General features: G+C 41.5%; 1 protein-coding gene across 1 annotated transcript; it reads left to right on the top strand.

Annotated features, from left to right (window-relative positions):
- The first annotated feature begins 841 nt into the window (after nt 1-841).
- Nucleotides 842-21,181, top strand: Nim1k (NIM1 serine/threonine protein kinase). Its single transcript, XM_027954381.2, has 3 exons — nt 842-1,133; nt 18,567-18,835; nt 20,432-21,181. Exons 1-3 carry the CDS (start codon nt 842-844, stop codon nt 21,179-21,181), a joined length of 1,311 nt encoding a protein of 436 aa, XP_027810182.1.
- Nucleotides 21,182-21,472: the final 291 nt, after the last annotated feature.

Below are 21,472 nucleotides of genomic sequence, written 5' to 3'. Positions count from 1 at the left end.
AGGACTTTATGTTTGTACATTTTTCTTCTTACTAAGTCATGTGTAATCAAGTGTGTATTATCGAATAAATTTGCTGACTGCATTTAGATAAATGTTCACAAAGCAGTTTCACATTTACTATAAATCCTGTACAGTATATTAGCATGGGCTAATCATTTTCTTACTCTGTGTTTTCAGGATAAGCCAGCACCTGCCAAATTTTTGAGACAGCTCAGGGCTTAGAGGAAGGCTCATCTAAATAAAGGCCAGCTAAAGTGACATTGCAAGGATTTAATCCTCTGGCTGCCCTGTGAGTTAAGGCTGATTTGCAAGATTCTTCTTTCCTGGGGTCCAGCTTATCAGTCTCCAGAGCCCTATGACTTAAGAGCATAGAGAAGCACAAAATGAAGCAGGTCAGAGATAAGCACCAGCAGCAGGGACTTGAGGGCCTTGGAGAGGCTTTTACACACCATTGTGCAAGATTTCCTGGCCATCACTGTAAATAGCAAACGGGAGCCTAGGACGCAGCCACCTACTATAAAACAGCAGCCTCCACGTCCAGCCAGAAGTTCAAGTCCCATCTGAGAAGAGTTATGGTAACTGGACGTGTGTCTAGTTGTACAGGTAAAGCTTGGAAGTTCACGGCCAGGGAAGGTGGGAAGGGCTGGACAGCCTCTGTCTGCTCTCACTGAGGCTGGGAAGGAAGCTGCTCAGCAAGGAGTTTCTGCCAGCTCCCAGGACAGCTGTGTGGGACACTGAAGTCCTGCGAGCCTCGGTTCTCATTTCCCACCCACTGGGCCTCTGCCTCCTCTGGAACCTGCCCTGCTCCTGGCTGAGATGGAGACGTGAACCCGCGAGGACGATGACCGCAGTGTATGCAAACGGAGGTGGCCTGGTGAACACCCACAGTGCCAGGTGGGAGCGGCGAGACAGCGCGGAGAGCGGTGGTCAGACAGACTGCAACAAGGAGGGTGAGGAGAGACAGCCGCGCCAGCTGACACCTTTCGAGAAGCTGACCCAGGACATGTCCCACGATGAGAAGGTGGTGAGGGAGATCACGCTGGGGAAACGGATAGGTTTCTACCGAATTCGAGGGGAAATTGGAAGCGGGAACTTTTCCCAAGTCAAGCTTGGGATTCACTCCTTAACCAAAGGTAGGATCTGACTTCCCAAGTTCTTCCCAAGATATCCTGGGATCTAGTTTGTGGGTGAGGTATGAGGGGAGGCCAGGAGAGCAAAGGAGATTCAGCTGAGCACCTGCTACATCCAAGCCCTGGGCCAGCCCTCCTCGGTGGCTTCTCAGTTAATACCCACAATAATAATGTGAAGCCAATATTGTAGGTGGACATAATGCCTTTTTTTTTCATTTATTTATTTTTATGTGGTGCCTGAGGATCGAACCCAGTGCCTCACCCATGCTAGGCCAGCACTCTACCACTGAGCCACAACCTCAGCCCCAGAAGCCAGTATTTTAATTACTATTTTACATTTAGGGAAACTGAGGTCCAAAAAAGTAAAATGTGGGTTTGGTAGTTCAATCTTAGGAGTATTTTTGCTCCCCAAACTCCCACTACACCATCTGGACAAACTCCCACAAAGGTCGAGGTAAGCCTGCCCTCTGCAATCAGGCCATGGAGAAGGGGACTGGGATGTGGCTTGGTTCCAAGGCATCACATCTCCTGAGTCCACATTCATAACTTCTATTTATATTTGTGTATCAGTAACTATGGCACAGAGTGGCACAGCTGACTTCTCAGATGGCCACTCTCTGGATAGTAGATTCCAGTTTCCCCTCTAACCAGAACCTGCTACTTCCGTTATATTTGGGGAAAGGGGTTTGATCTCAGTACGTTTTCTGCTTCAGTCTATTTTGTATCTGTTCTCAGTGTTGCTTGGTTCCTCAGTCCACACTTGCTTTACTATTGGTCACTCTGGGATTCTGGACTAGCAGTGCCCACCACTCTGGCCTCAAGGAGAAACTGCATGGAGAGCTCAGCACCCTTTTACTGCCCAACCTCCTTGTGGGTATTTCCCCAAGGCACCTCTAACTTAGGTAAAGCCTGATAAGAAAGAAAGAAAGAAAGAAAGAAAGGAATGAAGGAAGGAAGGAAGGAAGGAAGGAAGGAAGGAAGGAAGGAAGGAAAGAAGGAAGGAAGGAAGGAAGGAAGGAAGGAAGGACTGACTTGTAAGCATAATTTACAATGCCTGAAGCCCATGGGCTCTACTCTCTCCCAAGAGTCCCTTACTAACATTTTTTCTCCTTGGACCCAGCATGCTACCATGTCCCAAAGCTTCTCTTTTCTTCTATCACAATTGTCTTTTGCTTTCTTTTTTTCTCCAGCCTTTTTTTTCTCCTGCAAAACTGTGCCCTTCCAATCCCTGTGTTTGGTCTCTGTGAAAAAAAAAAAAAAAGCCTCATTCGCATACACATATGCATGCATTACCACCTCCAACAGGCACACATGCCAGCACATACACTCACAAGTCACAGGAGCTTCAAGTCCCCTTCCATGTTGCTCTGAAGCCTGAGTATCTGGGTTCATGTCTTGGCTACTTTACTTACTTATCTTGGTAAATTACAGTACTTCTCTGAGCCTCAGATAACTCATTAATAAAATGTACAAAATAATAGTGCTTACTTTATAGTCCATCAGAAGTATTAATGAGTAAGTGCTCTATAAATGTTAGTTATTGGTATTATTTTGCAGAGTTGGTTAAGCCTTGCCTCACCTTTGTTTATAACTAAAGATCAATGGTTCCTTTATCAACAGAAGTTCATTCCCACATACAAACCAAGATCCTTATGTCCTGTTTTCAGCTCTGCTACCCACAAATTACTTGAGAAGGAAAAAAAGAAAAAACCCAGACCCCACTCAAGAGCTTCAGATTTAATTGGCCTGGGTTGAGGCTATTTTAAAATTCTCCTGGTAATTCCAATTTATTATTTTAAATTTTATTTTAAAATTCTCCTGGTAATTCTAATGGATAGCAGAGCTAAGAAACGGCACCTAAGCGATTTACATATGCTGTAGACAAATGACTTTTTTAAAAAAGCTTTTTTTTTTTTTTGTTACAAATCCAGGTAGCTTGTCTTTTAGACTCAGTTTAGAAGTATTGTCAGGGTTTGATGCTGCATTTACTTTCAAATTTCATTTTCACTTGGGATAATGTTCATTTACATAAATTAGATACAGTTCCCACCCTCAAGGATAAGGGGAGAGAAAAAACATATACAAATAAATATACCACAAGCAAAATTTGAAACTTATATAAGAAAAGTCATGGATTTAAAAGAAAGAGACTCTTCCATCTTGGGGACTATTGTAAAAGGCTTTCAGTAGGGATAGTTCCACTTCAAGGATGAGTAGGATTTTGGATCAGTAGTTATTAGAGGATGGAGGATAAATGGGTAAAATAAAGTGAGTTAAAACCATAAATATGGGAAAATGATGTGTGGTACAGTTTCCCTAAACACTAGGAAATGGTGGGAGGAAGGAGTGGAAGCTATGTTGAGGCTGAATCATGCTGGACTCTGATTTTTGTCTTAAGGATCTGGAATTGCTTTTTTTTTTTTTTTTTTTAAGAAATAAAGAATCATCAGGATTTCTTTGGTTAGGACAAGGCTTTTGGAAGAATAATCCTATAACAGTGAGAATGATGTTGGGAAGATAGGGTACAGGAGGCAGGAAGCAATGGTGATAGCTCAGACAGATTAGAGGAGATCCTGAGCCAGATGGTGGCTGTCAAGATAGAAAGAGCTGTGTGATGCTGAGGAGAAGAATCCACAGGACTGGAGTAATGGTCAGGGTTCTCCAGAACCAATACATGTGTATGTACATATGGATGGATGGATGGGTGGATGGATAGATAAGAGATTTATTATAAGGATTTGGCTCACATTATTATGAAGAATAAGAATGAGAATTCCCAATATCTGCATTCAGGAGCTGGAAACTAAGGAAAGGCAGTGGTGTAGTTCCTATCCAAAGGCAAGATCCAAGCCAGTGTTGCAGTTGAAATCTGAAGGATGCAAAAACCAATGTCCTAGCGTAAGGCAGTTGAACAGGGGGAGTTCTCTTACTTGGGCTTTTTTTCTATTCCTATCTTTAACTGATTGGAGGAAGACAGCATTGGGAGGACAGTCTGCTAATTCAAATATAAATCTCATCCACAAACACCCTCACAAACACATCTAGAAAAATTCTTGACCAAATGTCTGGGCATCATTTGGCCCAGTCAAGTTGACAAATAAAATTAAACATCACAGTTGGTAACTAACTGCATGTGGAACTGAGGATGGAAAGAAGGGAGAAGGCACTAACTTGGCCTTACTTGACGATGTGAACCAAAAGAAGAGCAGGGCTAATACAAACAGGGATATGTCAAGGAAGAGCAGAGGTGAGATGGAAAACAGGTCCCAGAGGACCTGTCTACCCGGAAGTCTTGTGCTCAGGCAGGGACATGGGCATAAGGTCAGACCATGTTTAAATTGAGGTGATCATGGAAATAGATGGAAATTACTGAGGAGGACAGTAGAAAAGGGTGATGAGCAACTGTTTTATACCAAAATAACTACTGGTTTACATCCTGATTGGCATTTTATATCTATATAAGTTGTGTGTATATGTGTATATATATATACACACACACATATATGTATGTATATATATATATATATATATATATATATATATATATATATATATACATACATATATTCACACGCATACATACACATAAATGTGTGTGTCATATACATGTGTGCATTTTAAATATGTCAATGGAATCATTTAATCTTGCTCCATTAACACCATGATTTTTTTTTTCCAGTACAGGGGATTGAACCCAGTGCTCTACTGGTGAGCTACACCCCCAACCCTTTTTATTTTTATTTTGAGACAGGGTTTCAATTCAGGCTGCCTTGAATTGCAATCCTCCTGCCTCAGCCTCCAAAGTGGCTAGGGTTGCTGGTGTGCACTACTGTGAAAACTACCATAGTGGCAAATACCATAATATAAAAAAAGAACATTTAAATTTTTAATTGACACATAGTAATGTGTACATATTAATATAATCTATACATAGTAATTATACATATTAATGGGGTACAATGTGACATTTTAACACATCAGATCAGGGTAATTGACATTTCTGTCACCTCAGATAATTTATCATTTTCTTACGTTAGGAATATTCAAAATTTTCTCTGCTGATTTGAGGGTATACCTCAATGGTGGAGTGCTTTCCAAACTTGTACGATGCCCTGGATTCTATTTCTAGCACTTCAAAACAAAACAAAAAAATAAATAAAGAAAAATTCTCTCTGCCATTTTAAAATATTCAATTAATTATTGTCAACCATAGTCATCCTGCTGTGCTACAGAACGTTAAGTTATTCCTTCTGTACCACCCAACCCTGGGCCCATTTATCAACTTCTCTCCATCGCTCCCTCTCACACCTCCTTCTCAGGTTCTGGTAAACACTTATATATTCTCTATTTCTTTGAGGTAAGCTTTTTAGCTTCCACATATAAGTGAGACTATATGGTATTTGTCTTTCTGTAATTGACTTATTTCACTCAACATAATGTCTTCCAGTTCCATCCATATCATTGTCAATGAAAGAATTTCATTCTTTTTTTTTAATAGCCAAATTGTATTCTATTGTGTGTATATGCCACATTTTCTTTATTCATTTGTTTGTTGGTGAATGTGTACATTGATTCCATCTGTATGTTGGCTGTTGTGAACATAGGTGCAATAAACATACAGGTGCAGATGTTTCTTCAACATACTAACTTCAATTTCTTTTGAACACCATCATTTCTCAAAGCCATTAATTATAGATATTTTTCAATTCAACATGTATTAATCCTGTCACTTTTAAAAACTACATAGAATTCCATTATACAGCAATAGCATAAATTCTTTAACTTGATCCCCATTGATTAGTGTTTCGATTGTTTCTAAAGTTTTGCTGTTATTTATGATGATACAGAGATTATCTTTTTCCATGTATCTTTGCATACTTGTATGACTTTTCATATTCCTAGAAGTTAGCTCTCTTGGTCAGAAGGCATGCATGGAAAAGTTTTAACGCACAGTGCCTGATTGAAGGGCAGCTTTTGAATCTTTACTCATAAATTAGGAGAGATGTTGCTTTTCAGTGGCCTAGAACAATAATGAAAAACAAAAGAAAAGCCCCAGTGGAAGATAAGGGGCCAGAAACTGAGGCAGGAGATATGGTTAGGAAGGATAGAGGAGAATTTGGATAAAGCCATGCTGGGAGAGGAGTTCAGAAGGGAGTGACTGTGCCGAGAGGATCCCAGAGGCTACCTTCTGCAAAGGCTGCTGGATTGGCCAGCTTTGAGCTGCTGATGGGAGGATTCAGATGTTTTCCAATAGAGAGGAAGCAGAGTGGGACTATGAGAAGAGAATGGGCTTCAGGATCAAAACAATGTGCTTCAAATCCTCATTTGGGCATCTGACTTCATGTATATTACTTAACCTTGTCTGTCCTCAGTTCCTCAGCTATACATTAGAGCTAATGACTCTTAGAATTGTTGGGAAAATTAGAAATACCACATGTGAAATGCAAGGCACATAGTAGTTTACTCAGCAAAACATAGCTCTCATGAGTACAGCTTTATTTCTTACTTAAACTTATTTCAAAAGGAAATTTATATCATGATAATGAAAAACTGACATCACTTGTTCAGAATTTCATGATAAAAATATAAAAATATGATAAAAATATGAACATAATAATAATAGAATGGTACAAATAAATACAATGCAAACAACTTTAAAAGTTTCAAAGGAAAATTACTGAGTAACAGAAAGTAATTGGAAAAATTACTGCTAACAACCAGTCTGACACTTCCTCTTTGCCTTAATTAGAATTCGGGGGGAACTGAAATGAGAATAGTTTTTTATTCACTGAATAATGATTCAGTGCTATTTAAGGCTGTTTCCATGCCCCCAAATAATTTCATGTCTTAAAGTGTTAAAGGTTCCACTTTAGGAAACCCTGACTTCATCCATCCTTCCATGTCTTACACATTAGAAAATGGAGGGCCAGAAGTGCCTGTCCTGAGCTCATGACAGAGACAGGTTTAGAACGGGGCTTTCTTCTCACCCCATCAGGCTACCTCAGAATTTTAACATAATATGGAGGAGGCACCTCTCACACTGTGTCCTTGATTAGCTAGCCAAAGCTAGCCAGGTACCACTGTCTCCTTCATATCTATGAGCACCCTTCCTCCTTTCAGCAATACTCCCCAAGGAGTGTTCTTGCTTTCAAAATGTATGTGGAAAAGTCAAGGAAACAGAAAATAATAAAGGAGCAATAGGAGTATATAACCATGTTAGTCAGCTTTGTACAACTATGACAAAATGCCTGAGATAATCACTTTTAAGGAAGAAAGTTTTATTTTAGTTCACAGATTCACAAGTTTCAGTCCATGATGGCTTTGCTGTGTTGTCTTTGGGCCTGTGGTGTAGTAGGACATCACAGTAGAGAACATGCAGCAGAGGAAGCTCTCACCTCGTGGCAGCCAGGAAGAATAAAGACAGAGGTGGGAAGGGCCAGCGTCCTAGTATCCAGTTCAAGGGCATGCCCCCAATGACCTGAAGTCCTTCTACTAGGCCCCACATCTTAAATGTTCCACAACATCCCAATAACTCCATTGGCTGGGATCCAAGTTAAAACATGGATCTTTGGGGGACATTTCATTCCAAAATACATAAGTAACCAGATATCACAAAATCAGCATGGTTTCTTCTTGCCACCAACTTTCTACCTGTCCTTTTCCTCATTTAGACACTAGCTGGGGAAGAATTGCCACTGTCTTTACCTGGCAGAAGGGAGTACAATATTGAGGGTTTATATTGACTTTGGAGTCAACCAGACCTGGATGGAATTCCAATAATTTTTTTCTCTAGCTATGTGACCCTAAACAAGTTATTTCAATGTTCTGTGCCTCATTTTCTTTATGTATAAAAGAAGGCAAATAGTATAACTAAGAAGAACAAATAAAAACTAAAATAAAATGAGGCAAATATATCAGCTGCATAGGATTGTTGAGAGGACCAAATAGAAAATATATATATAAATATAAATAAATAAATATAGAATATCTGCCATGTGCCTAGGCAGAGCACATGGTAAGAATTCATTAAATACTAGCATTAGTCTGCTTTCCAAGAAGTCTAGGTTCTTTAGGCCTGAGTCATACATCATTTGGTTCATGGAACAGTAACCTACTCACTCTCACATGGAAAGGGGTGTAAGGAGTACAGGGGAATTCTCTGGCCCCGGCAGGGAAGTGGGGTTACCCTTTTCATCTCCTTTCTTTCTCTGGGACTTCTGGTTTTTCATTTCTTCCTCCTGTGAAGATTCTCCCATCTTTCTATTCGTTTGTGAAAAGTAACTTTCTATTCTTATGTATTCAAAGGTACATCATGGCCAAGAATGGCCAATGCCAGTCTCACATCCACTTTACCCCTGGGCTCTATTGCCCATCTGCATTCTACAGGCCTCATTCTATGTCAGTTCAAATTTTGAGAGGATATGTTTGTTCCCTGGCAGCTGATGATGGGCTACCTTTGAGTGAAGGCAGCTGCAGTCTTTAGGGCCATGTGCCCACCACTCTTTCAGCGGACCCCAAGGTCCAGAGCAATGTTTCTGAGGAGGGAGAGTTGAGAGGGCAGCAAGTTGATGGACACATCCACCATAGAGCCAGTGACCTGCTAAGCTGAGCCATCTCCATAAGGTTGGAGAGTTCTCATTTTGTAGACAGGCTGTTATGTGAGGAGGACAGGAGGAAAAGGCACAATGATAACAATTGGTATTTACATAGTGACTTGAGTTCCAAGGCTTCTTGTCTGTAATGTTATCAAATTAACTTCATGCTAGTCCCCCTGAGTTAGAGGACATGGTGTTTCCCTGCCATGCAGGTAGGTAACTGTGTGACCTCCTCGACATGCTCACCCAACCTGCCACAGAGTCCTCCTTTTAAAGGCACAACATGCCCCCTGGTTATGGGATGGTTTGAGTGAAAGAGGACAGGAAAGTAGAGTCATTTGCACAGAAGTGATCCCATACAAAGCCAGCATGCCCAGAATTGTCATCAGGTTTTCTAGGAAACATGAACAGTCTGGATGAGATGATGGAAGTGATTCCCAGGAAAGTAGAGCATTCAGTGCCAGGAGCAACTCAAAAACAAAAGACACCAGCTGCTCTGGTTCTCTTGAAAGAAGGCTCCAACATGGGCCTCTGCTAGCTGAGTTTATTTTTATACTACCAGCTGAAATTCCCTTGGGTCCTGCAAGTGGATAGGACAGGCTGAGAGCCATCATGAGCTGCTTTTAGGCTGATGGGCAATTTCTCAAAAGAGATGACGTTCTCGGCTTCTGAATATTTTATGTTCCATCTGTTGCCATCAACAAAGGAAAAGGGGCACAGGTGACTATGCTTTTCTCTGCTGCTACCCTTCCTGACCTCCTACTCCCCTCTACTTTTGTCTCGTGTTTCTAGGATCCTTTCTTCTTCTCTTTCAGTTTATTTATTCATTGGCTCATTCACTCCTCTTTTAAGAACAGCAATATGTAATAAACATCTCATAAGCACATGCTTTGGTGTGGACCTTACAGAGACACTTCTTGCCTGATAGGAATTCATGGCCATTGATAGAGACAGGGAAACAACTGATAAGTGCTGTCACAGAGTAAGGCAGCAAAGGTATGCCCACCAGGGCCAGATAGAATCCAGAAGGGGTCTGTTGGTCTTGCACTAGGTCTTGAAGTTTGAGGAGACATCGAGGGGAAAGAGAGTTCTAGGAAGACAGATAGGATATAAAGTACATGAGGTATGAACCAGTGCAGTGGAGTATTAGGAGATTAAAAATGAATTCAATGAAGCTAGAGCACGGAGCACCCACAGGGTGGTGGGATAGAGTGGGTGATGTAGTCAGGGACTTGACCACAAAGGATCTTCTTGCATATTTAAATTTTGTCATTTAGAATTGGGGAGCAACTGAAGAGTTTTAAACAAGAGATTAATACAAGGGGTTAATTATGATTTGATTTTAGTGAAGAAGGTGAATTGAAGTTGGGGACTGACAAGAGTCCAGAAAGGCAGGAAAAAAAAATTGGTCCAGATGAACGAAGATGTCCATTGCAATTAGAGAGTGGCAGTGAGGATGGAGAGAGGAGGATGCATTTGAAAAAATGTTTTAGAATGTTGAAAACCCTTGGGACCAGTTAGATGGGTAGAGCAGAAAGAAACATGAGGAAGAAGTGTTGAAAATGATGTCCATGCTTCCAGTTTTAATAACTTAGCAGTAATGAGTAAATTGCAGGAGAATAAATGGATCCGAGAGTAAAGATTTGGGAGCACTGACTTGGAGGTATATGGAGATCATGACTAAGAAGTAATGATTTGGGATTTAGTAAAATCCAAGCTATAATAAAAATCTTGGGGGTTTAAGTTTACAAGCTCCTTGGTGTCAGATAATGTATCATATGAAACTTAGAGCCTCCCCCACATGCATTAAGAATACCAAACACTTGACGAATATTTGGTGAATTAAGTTCATGACTAATTTTTCATGAAAATCTGGTTACGTTGGAAAGGACCTAGGAGAGGGAGCAGCACATGGTACCCTGCGATAGATGCTCTGAGCTGTCATCTTCAGGAGGACAGGGCTGGAACTAACTCAGTCTGTAGTAAAGCCTAATGAAGAAGTCCCACTGGTTTTAAGAAAGTAATCTCTCCTTTTGAATATAGTCATTAAAATAGTAGTTTAAAAATGGTTAGTTGTAACTTTAGGAATTCATTCTAAAAATAAGTCTAATGTTGGAAACCTAAAATGTCCATCATGGTATTATTTATGGTGTTAAGGACTAGAAATAACTTGCAGGATCCAACGATACAGGAGATAGTCAAATAAATTAAACTAGGTGCTGGCACTGGTTCCCAGCCACTAGAAATCACGGTTATGGAGACTGTATCATGGAAGGTGTCTTGGACACAATGGTAAGTGGAAAAAGCAGCAGGCAAGCTTTGCACTGTGATGCTGATACCCTAGATTCTTGCAATAACTAAAGGAAATCATTCACTACATCAATATTTGCTGTGCACTTACTTTTGTTGAAGAAAGACTGTAGGGATCAAAGAAAGAAAAGCAGAGGTCAGCCTGGCGCCTATTGCAAAAACTCAGGCAAGACCCTGGCTTGGACCAGGAGGGGGGCAGTGGAATGCTGAGAAATGGCTGGACTCTGGCCACGTTTAAGAGGTAAAGAAGATAACAGGATCTGCTGACAAATTGAATGTGGAATAGGAAAGAGTCTGAGCAACTACAACAAGAGTTTGCATTTACTAAAACAGAGAGACCATGGGAGGCACCTATGTGGGCAGGCAGAGATCTTGGGTTTGGCATGACTGTCACACACCTATACACTACAGAGCAAATGCTGTTGGTACCTCACCATTTCAGCACATGCAGGCCTGACCTGCTAGGACCTGCTCTACCTATTCATGTCCACTGGTATATTTTGTATATATACCACTATTCTAGAAACCGGGGTATAGCAATAAACAAAACAGACAGCCATCTCTCTCCTTATGGAACTTATTATATTCCAGTGATGGAGTCAAACAACAACAAGTGAGTAAAATATTTGTTGTGTTATGTAGTGGCGAGTGGTCAGAAGGAAACTAGAGCAGAAGGATAGACAGCAGGCATGGAAGGCTGCAGTGTTTAGAGAAATTGGCTGGGGACAGCCTTACCAGCGAAGTCATAGTTAAACTGACAGAAATGGAACAAAGCAAAGAAGCAGAGGGGATGGCAAGATTGAGTGTGCCAAGCTGAGGGTGTGCCTGCATTGCTCTCAGACCAGCGGAGGGGCATCAGGGCAAAGAGTAGCAGGAGCCAGATGGTGCAGGGCCAAGTGTGTCATAATAAGAACTTTGGCCTTTCCTAAGAGGGAAACAGAGCCATTGGGGAGAGCCAGGAGTGACCTGACATGGCTTACTCTTTAACAGGATCACTCTGGGTGCTTTGTTGAAAATAGACTGGAGGGATCAAAGGGAAAAAAGCAGAGGTCAGCTAAGAGCCTATTACAATAACCCAGACAAAACCCTGGGCGGCTTGGACCAGGAGGGTGGCAGAGGAATGCTGAGAAATGGCTGGACTCTGGCCACATTTAGGAGGTAGAGAGGTAACAGGATCTGCTGACAAACGGAACGTGGATTATGAAAGAATCTGGGCAACTGCAATAAGAGTTTGCATTTACCAAAATGGGGAAGACTGTGGGAGGCACAAGTGTGGGCAGGCAGAGATTAAGAGCACAATATTAAACTTGGGTTTGGCACACCTGTTGCACACCTATACACTACAGAGCAAGTGCTGTTGGTGCTTCACCATTTCAGCACATGCAGGCCTAATCTTCAGCTGCCAGTCTCTCCATCTCTTTGCCACTGGCTTTCTCTAGCTGCTAGAGCCTGCTCTACCTGTTCATGTCCACTGGTATATTGTGTGTATATACCACCTGTTGTTTATTCTACTATTAATGATGTGAATAGTTTCAAGTGTTTGGGCTGTTATGAATAATGGTGGTCTTCATCTGTTTTGTCTTCCTCTAACAGAATAATTCAGGCTAATTTCTAAAGAACAGAAAATTAGCCAGGCACAGTGGGGGCACATCTGTAATCTCGGTGGCTTGGGAGGCTAAGGCAGAAGGATCACAAGTTCAAAGCCAGCCTTAGCAACAGTGAGGTGCTAAGCAACTCAGTGAGACCCTGTCTCTAAATAAAATACAAAATGGGGCTGGGGATGTGACTCAGTGGTTGAGTGACCCTGAGTTTAATTCACGTTCCAAAAAAAAAAAAAAATAACCAGAAAATTATTTTTCACAGCTCTGGAGGCTGGAAAGTCCAAGATCAAGGTCTGATATCTGGTGAGGTCTTTCTTAATATGTCTATGGTGGAAGGTAGAAAATGGCAAGAGAGAGAAAATCCACTCCTGCAAGATCTTTATGTAGTGACATTAATCCACTTATAAGGGTACAAACCTGGTGACCTAAACACCTCCCCAAAAGGCCCCGGCTCCCAACACTGTTGCAAGAAGATTGGGTTTCCAACACATGAATTTTAGGAGACCACATTCAGACCATAAAAATTGTCATGAACATTCTAGCATAAGTCTTTTGGTGTTTCTATTGGGAAGAATTTTTTTTTAAGATGAGGGAAAGCATTCATGTGCTAATGAAGTAATGAAATAGAAAGAGGAACGTTGATCATGTAAGAGAGAATGAAAAAATTGTGAAGGATTGATCTTGAGTAGTTAGAAGATGGAATGCATGCAGCATGTAAAAAAGTCTCAGCTGAGCCTTAGATAGGAGCAGGAACCATTTATCCAAGGTAACAGGAAGACAAAGTCTGTGGGCACAGATTCAGTTTGGTGAGAAGACATGGTGAGAAGAACTTGAGAAAATTCTTTTCTGTTGCTTTTTAAACTCAAAGTAAGAAGCAAGGTCCTTGGCTATAAGTGAGGGGCAGGAGAAGGTATTAGAAAGTTGATGGGAGACAAAGCCATTAAGGAGGCATTTGGAAGTGTAGGAAGGTTATTGGACTAGGGAGATAACAGTACATCTGCCCAGAGGTGAGTGATCATTCACGCAAAGTGAGACACGTGGTCATATTCAGCTGCATGGGTGCCGACAGTGAGCAGGTGGGAAGCTGGATTTAACCAGGTTTGTTGTTTAGCTGAGTGACCCCAACAAGGTGAGAGGAGGCAGGGGAATTGAAGGAGTGTGCAGAACTGTGATGACAGAAATTAAGATCTGCTCACTCCTCCACTGAATGCCACCATCCTTGGAGTTGCTCAACCTAGAAATCTTGAACTCTTCTTTGGCCCCCAACAGCCAAACACCGGGTCCTATTGATATTATCTTCTAAATATCTCATCTTTGCCTAGTTGGATGAAACCACTGTAACTCATCTTCTTCATCCACACTTACATCATTCCCCCCACTGCAGCCAGAAGGGATCTTTTAGAAAAGGCCAGCCTGCCCATTTAGCCCTGTATTATGGTTTGGATGCAAGGTGTTCCCCAAAGGCTGAGAGACAATGAAAGAAGGTTCAGAGGAGAAATGATTGGGTTGTGAGAGTCTTAACCCAATCAGTGAATTAATGTCCTGATAGGGATTAACTGAATGGTAACTGTAGGTTGGTAGGGTGTGGCTGGAGGAGGTGGCATTGGGGGGCGTGGCATGGGGGTATATATTTTGTATCTAACCAATGGAGTCTCTCTCTGCTTCCTGATCATCTTGTGAGCTGCTTCCCTCTGCCACACTCTTCCATTATGATGTTCTTCCTCACCTCAGTCCCTGAGAAATGGAGCTGGCTGTCCATGGACTGAGACCTCTGAAACTGTGAACCCTCAAACTTTCCCTCCTCTAAAATTGTTCTTGTCAGATCTTTTAATCACAGCAGCAAAAAAGTTGACTAAAACACCCGACTTACAACCTTCTAGTGATCCCTCACTGTCCTCAAGTGAGGTCTTAATGTGACCCCCCCAAGACCTTGGCCCTGGCCAATCTCCAGCATCAGCTTGGCTTATATTTTCCTTCATCTCCCATATACCCCAGAGGTGCCCAAGATGGTTCACTGGTATGAGGGGGGAAACTAGTACTTCCATTTTTATTTATTTGTAATTGTATCATTTTATTTCAGTGATTATGCATATTTAAAGTGTATGTTAGTAGTACATGCTTACAATTTATTGATAAATATACATATATTAGGGTAGTGTTTAGAAATGTCTTACAAAAAATTTTTTTTAAAATAACTTGTGATGCTTCTGCCTCAGCCTCCTGAGTCACTGGGATTACAGGTGTGCACCACCATGCCTAGCTACACAGCACACTTTCTAGGTTCTAATATCTGTTCATACCCCTAATCCCTTGTTCTATGTACATATTTTGCTTGGTCTAATCTAGGCTTGAAAATTTGAATTTGTTGTGGGTACTTATTCATTGGAAGCTTTTGCAGAAAATTTCAGATGTCCACGCTCTCTCTAAACAATAAAAATTGGAAGATTTCACAGTACCAGGTCTACATTCCCAACAGTAACCATCATCTCTGGACTTGAGTAGCAGCTGTCCCTTCATATCAGGTCAGGTGCACCTCAGGACCCTCAAGTTTCCACTAACTCCCTGCTGCTTAAATGAGCCCGCTCTGCTCTTACGACCTGGCCTCTGGACTTATTGACTTTGCAAGTGTGGTTTAAATAATGTGTTGCCCACTAGGTGGGACCTGTGTCAGTCACCTCATAAGATGTGAGAAAGGAGAGTTGACTTTTGAAATCTGTCTACTTCCTTCCCTGTTTCCTGCCACTATCAAGAGGGTCCTCAGGATTGTGATAACCATGTTGTGAACAACTACCCTGCTCCCAGGCCAGCTGCTGCTCTACCTACCTCCCACACTGTAGCCAGCCCGCTCTTTAAAAATGGCCGTCAGATCACAACACTCTCCCTTCAAACCTTAGGTTTCCATTACCATAAAGATAAAGGCAGCATTTCCTGAAGCAGGTTATCTGACTCTGCCTATGTTTCTCAGCATAGCAGGCTTCTCTCAGGTCCTCAAGCACAAATGCTACATCTCACCCAGGCTGTCACTCATGCCATCCCCACAGACTTCTCCCCTCACCTCTTGATCACAGCTTTGGTGTCCTTACTTAAGGAGGCCTTTCCATTCTTTATCCATATTCCTTCCTAGCATCTATCACACATATCATAAGGATTTTTTTTTAAAAGTCTTTCTTTCCCACTGGATGGTAAGAACAATGTGTGTCTTCCCAGTGCATGTGCTTGGTGCATAGTACCTGCTGACTGAATGTGTGTTCAAAGAATAGATTTGGAAATCTAGTTCTTCGTGGAGTGGCAGTTTTTACCACTGAGCAACAATTTGGAATACCAGGACTTTTAAATAGGCAGTTATGCTATAAGGCATGGATATAAGATGATTTAATGTGAAGGGAAGTGATCAAGGTGCCTCGGGAGCAGAATTTAAGGAAGCACCGACTCTCATAACACCCTTCTGCCTCACTCTTGTCCTGATCCATGGGGTGACTGGGTAGGGAGGGGGGCTTTGCTAAGAGCCATGAAAATCAAAGGGAGAGGGAGAGGAAGGGAAGGGAAATAAAACACTAGGATTGTGTTAAAGGCAGGCCTGACACCCGTTGCCAACTGAACCGTGTACACCTACAACTGCACAGTTGCTCCATGAAGTGAGGAAGCAACAAGCTGTAACAAAGTCTGAGTCAACAATGGGGAAAACCAAGGAGGGCACATTCTCCAGGGAGTATATGAAATCGAAGGATGGAATTCATTATTCTAGTTCTTATAAAAACAGTTCATCCAACAGGCTATACCAGATGAGAAACTTGTGGTTCAGGTAAACAACTGAAGGGAATCTTAACCCTCAGGACTGAAAAGCAGAACAGATATGCCCAAGGAGGAAGAATGTCCCAAGGATTGACACTGGGAGATCTGTTTCCTGGGGCTGATTGCCAGCCCCAGTGACCTAAGCACTGGGTGCTATGCTCCTTTATCATTTGCCTCCTTACTGCACAGTATTGCCTCTACCAAGAGTGGGCTGGCCACATCAGACACCAGTGAACCCAGCCTCTTTCAATTCCAGAAGCCCAAATGGACCTTCTTTGGGGGGTGTAGGGAATCAAACCTAGGGAATTGCTCATGCAAGGTCAGTGCTGTACTCCTGAGCTACACCCTTTAATATACTGATAACACTCCTATTTTGAATTAGTAGCATCTATCTTCATGCTGACAACCACTGTGCCAAAGTTTTTTACAGCAGGCTGTTTGGAAATAGTCACAGATACTCTGTGCTCTTGTTCTATTTACTTGCCTGATCACTTTTTTTCTTATCTAATAAAAAGTCTGGTCCAGTTTGAACCAAAATATGAATGTTTTATCATGGAAAATTCATCCATTTTTTAACAGTAACCATTTTCATTACACAATCTATATTTATTATAGAAAAATTAGAAAATACCAATAAGCGAAAACAAATTTTAAAGAAAACCATTTGTGCTTCCCCAACTAGAAAGTAACTCTTTTAAATAAATATTTTAATGAATATTCTGCCATATTTTTCTATGTAAACATATATTTGTATTTTTCCTCTATTGTATAGGTAACCTCTTTTCATATCAATAAAAATAAACATCATAAAAAAAGATCAACCATTGTGTGCTATTATAAATGTAAATGAACTACACACTAACATCTCTTTCTAGCTTCTTCTTTTGTTTGTTGGTTTGGATTATACTCAGGGTTGCTTAACCATTGAGTCCCATATCCAGCCCTTTTTATTTTATTTTATGTTTTGTATATATATATATTTTTAACATGGTACCAGAGATAGAATCCAGTGCCTCACGCATGCTAGGCAAGCGCTCTACCACTGAGCCACAACCATGTCCCCTTTAACATCTCTTTTTAAATTGTATTTTTATTGGCACATTACAATTATACATAATACTGTGACTCATTGTTACATGTTAGCATATGTACACAACATAATTTGGTCAATTTCACCACCTCTTGCTGGAAACTGTTCTATTCTCAGTATCACAGAAATCTTCTTATGCATACATCTTTGTATATGCATCAGATTATTTCTTTGATTAATTGCTAAAAGTGAAATGACTGGGTCAAAGTGTGTAACTATTTTTAAGTGTTTCAATAAAAATACCAAACTGCAACCCAGAACCATCTTACCAATTAATCCCCCCCAGCCAATTTCCTCTTGCCTTTACCAACCCTCAGCAAACACTGAGCACTGCTTCTGATACATACCAGTCTCTGACAAGGTCAAATAAAATATAGTCCACACAGGGAGAGGCAGAAAGATGGGGATTCGACATTATAGGCCAGTGTAGAGTACACTAGAGCTCTGAGTACCCAGAACCCAGATATCATGATCATCCTAGGATGAGTGTCATAGAAGACTCCCTGGAATGAGTTCATTCTGAAAGTAGTCTTTAAAAGACCATCTGAAACTAACTGAGTAAAGAGCAGAGAGGGAAGAAGTGACAGAGAGAATGATCCAGGTAGAGGATAGGCCCCAGGCATAACTCTGTAATTGTTGGAATAAAGGTTATAAGGGAAGTTGGGGATGATGGACAGAATTGTGGACAATGAGGCTGAAGAGATAGGCTGGTCCCATCAAGAAGGGCTCTCTGAGCTAAACAAGGGTGATTTTACTTTATTTATAAAAGCCAAATAAAAAATCACAACTGAAAATTCTCTTGGGAGCCAGTGGTTGTCACTAAAACCTGTGTGGGGAAGACTCACATAGATCTAAGTAGAGCACTAATTGAACTCCAGAATTGCTTTGTTGCTTTGTCTTTCTCATCAATGAGCTCTGTGGACTTGAGAACTACCACTGAACCTCTTTGTCTAGTAAAATAAAGGAGCCCATCTAGGATTCTTCCAGTTATAAATACCTATTTCTCCTGTCACATCCTTTGGCTTTTTTTTTTTTTTTTTTTTTTCAGAGAAGGTGGCCATTAAGATCCTGGACAAGACCAAGTTAGACCAGAAAACTCAAAGGCTACTCTCCCGTGAAATCTCCAGCATGGAAAAACTGCACCATCCCAACATTATCCGCCTTTATGAAGTCGTGGAGACCCTATCCAAGCTCCACTTGGTGATGGAGTATGCAGGGGGCGGGGAACTCTTTGGGAAAATCAGCACTGAAGGGAAGCTCTCTGAACCAGAAAGCAAACTCATCTTCTCCCAGATTGTGTCTGCTGTGAAGCACATGGTGAGCAGGGGCAAGAGTCTTGTCCCCATATCCACCAGCATTGGAAACATGGGACTTTAGTTTACCATCATTTAAGCATCCTGCAGGGCTGTGAGAATTCTGTGAGGGTCAGAAGTCTGGCTGGGATCATGCTTCTTGTAACATCCAGGGGTCTCCATTTACATGACAGCCTCTTGGCTTCTCCCAAAGTTGGCAGGAGTCAATCAGCATAACTGAATGAACACCATCCCCTCACGGGCCATTACCATTTCTTAACCTCATGTTCTACTACCAGCATAGCTGGCTCCTCACTGCTTCTTGGTCTTCAACCCTAACCCTGTCTAGGATGCCTTTTTCCCACTTCTCATGTCTCACATTCCAAATCCTAGCCACACTTCACGACCAGCTTAGTTCTGTCTCTGAAACTAGCTTCATCAGTCTCATGTCAATTCACACTGAACTTTCTTGCCTTCAATGAGCACCTAGTTCTTACTGCCTCTGTGTCCCAGCACATTCATGATTATGTCATTCTTATTTTATTCTTTGATTATTTAGATAAATCTGGACTCTCCCAGTTCCTCTGAGAGTTGTTTCTTTGTGCTCTGTTATTCACCATATTGCTGGGCACATGGGAGGAACTCAACTTGCACACCGACTACTAAATCTGGTGGCAAAGCAGAAGGGAATCCAGCAGTGGTAGGTCAGACATGAGTCCAGAAGCCCTATGCCTTGCTGTTTCTCCCAGAAATCTGGTCTCTAAAGAGTAAAGGTGAATCAAAGACATAGATAAATAAAATCAAATATTTTATTGAGTTTGTTTATGTGCAAGGACCATACTGAACACAGTTGATATGGCATTTTATACTGTTCTCACACCCAGCCTTATGAGGTGGTTATCAGTATGGCATTTTACAAAGAAGGAAACTGACATTCATAACAAGTAGCTGATACAGTTTAACCTAGAACTGATCAGACTGTCAGCCTCAAAAATCTGGATTTTTACCCCTAGAGTTATGTTGGGAAAAGTAACATTAAACCACTTCCCAAGAACCCTCGGGATTAAACAGGTCAAGGGTTTTGAGAAGATTATTGGCCTGGATCCAGAGTGCAAGGGTAGAAAGGGGTTCACACTCACAACCCATAGTGGGATCTGTTGCTACAAACACCAAATGCAGCCTCCTTCCTTCTACTGAATTGTGTAGAAATAAAAGAGTCTCCCCAAAGAACATGGTCAGGAAGTTGGAGACCCCAGTCAAAAGATCTCTTCATCAGAAAAACCCAGATAAGACTAAAAAACTAAGGAGGACTTATGTTTTAGAGTGTGTAGTTTTGTAAGATCTGGGTTTTATTTCTGGGATAGATTCCCGAGTCCACATGAGTGGAACAGACTCCAACCCATGCTCCAAGAAAGAATGGAGCCTTTGGTCTATTTGGGAGGTGTGGGTGTTACATTGGTCTAGAGGTTACGACAGAGTACTAACATGACTTAAGTTGATCTCCCTTGATTTTCTGTTATTACACCACCATCACCTCACTGTTTCAAATTAACTGACATCTTTTTATTTTGGTATTTTACTTTGAAACTTACTTTCCTTCTCTTCATTTCTCCTTCCACAGCATGAAAACCAAATTATTCACAGGGATCTGAAAGCAGAGAATGTATTCTATACCAGTAACACATGTGTGAAGGTGGGTGATTTTGGATTCAGCACAGTAAGTAGAAAAGGTGAAATGCTGAACACCTTCTGTGGATCTCCTCCCTATGCTGCCCCTGAGCTTTTCCGCGATGAGCACTACATCGGTGTTTATGTGGATATCTGGGCCTTGGGGGTGCTTTTGTATTTCATGGTGACAGGCACAATGCCATTTCGGGCAGAGACGGTGGCCAAACTGAAGAAGAGCATCCTCGAGGGCACCTACAGCGTGCCCTCACACGTGTCAGAGCCCTGCCACCGGCTCATCCGAGGAGTTCTTCAGCCTGTACCCTCGGAGAGGTATGGGATCAACTACATCATGAACAATGAGTGGATGCAAGGGGTTCCATGCCCCACTCCTTTGGAACCTTTCCAACTGGATCCTAAACACTTGTCAGAAACCAGCACTCTCAAAGAAGAAGAAAACGAGGTGAAAAGCACTTTAGAACATTTGGGTATCACAGAAGAGCATATTCGAAACAACCAAGGAAGAGATGCTCGAAGCGCCATCACAGGGGTCTATAGAATCATTTTACATAGAGTGCAAAGGAAAAAGGCTTTGGAAAGTGTCCCAATTATCATACTACCAGACCCTAAAGAAAGAGACCTTAAAAAAGGGTCCCGTGTCTACAGAGGCATAAGACACACATCCAAATTTTGTTCGATTTTATAAGTTACATCAGACTGCTGGGAATTAACCAAGATCATTGTTGCTGCTTTTAAATTTTTTTCACGGACAACTTGGGTGGAGACATTTTTGTAATTTTTAAATAAATTTAAATTTGAGGTATGCATTTTTTTCTCCTAAAAGTCTATTAGCCCAGATTCTGGATTGAGTTGGGGTCTTGTCTTATTCTCAAACTCTTCATTTAATCAAGAAAATATTTATTCAGTGCTCATTTTGTTCCAGGCACTGTTTAAGTTACTGATGAAATAGCAAAGAATAAGACAGACCAGCATATTC

Source organism: Marmota flaviventris, chromosome 5 (genome assembly GCF_047511675.1).
Source record: "Marmota flaviventris isolate mMarFla1 chromosome 5, mMarFla1.hap1, whole genome shotgun sequence".
In the NCBI taxonomy this organism is placed as follows: domain Eukaryota; kingdom Metazoa; phylum Chordata; class Mammalia; order Rodentia; family Sciuridae; genus Marmota; species Marmota flaviventris.
Note: the sequence above shows the minus strand (reverse complement) of the source record. Positions and strands in the feature narration are given on the sequence as shown.

Coding starts and splice junctions, on each gene's coding strand:
- Nim1k (XM_027954381.2), top strand. CDS start 842: ATGACCGCAGTGTATGCAAACGGAGGTGGCCTGGTGAACACCCACAGT. Junction 1,134..18,566: donor GATTCACTCCTTAACCAAAG/GTAGGATCTGAC, acceptor TTTTTTTTTCAG/AGAAGGTGGCCATTAAGATC. Junction 18,836..20,431: donor TGTCTGCTGTGAAGCACATG/GTGAGCAGGGGC, acceptor CTCCTTCCACAG/CATGAAAACCAAATTATTCA.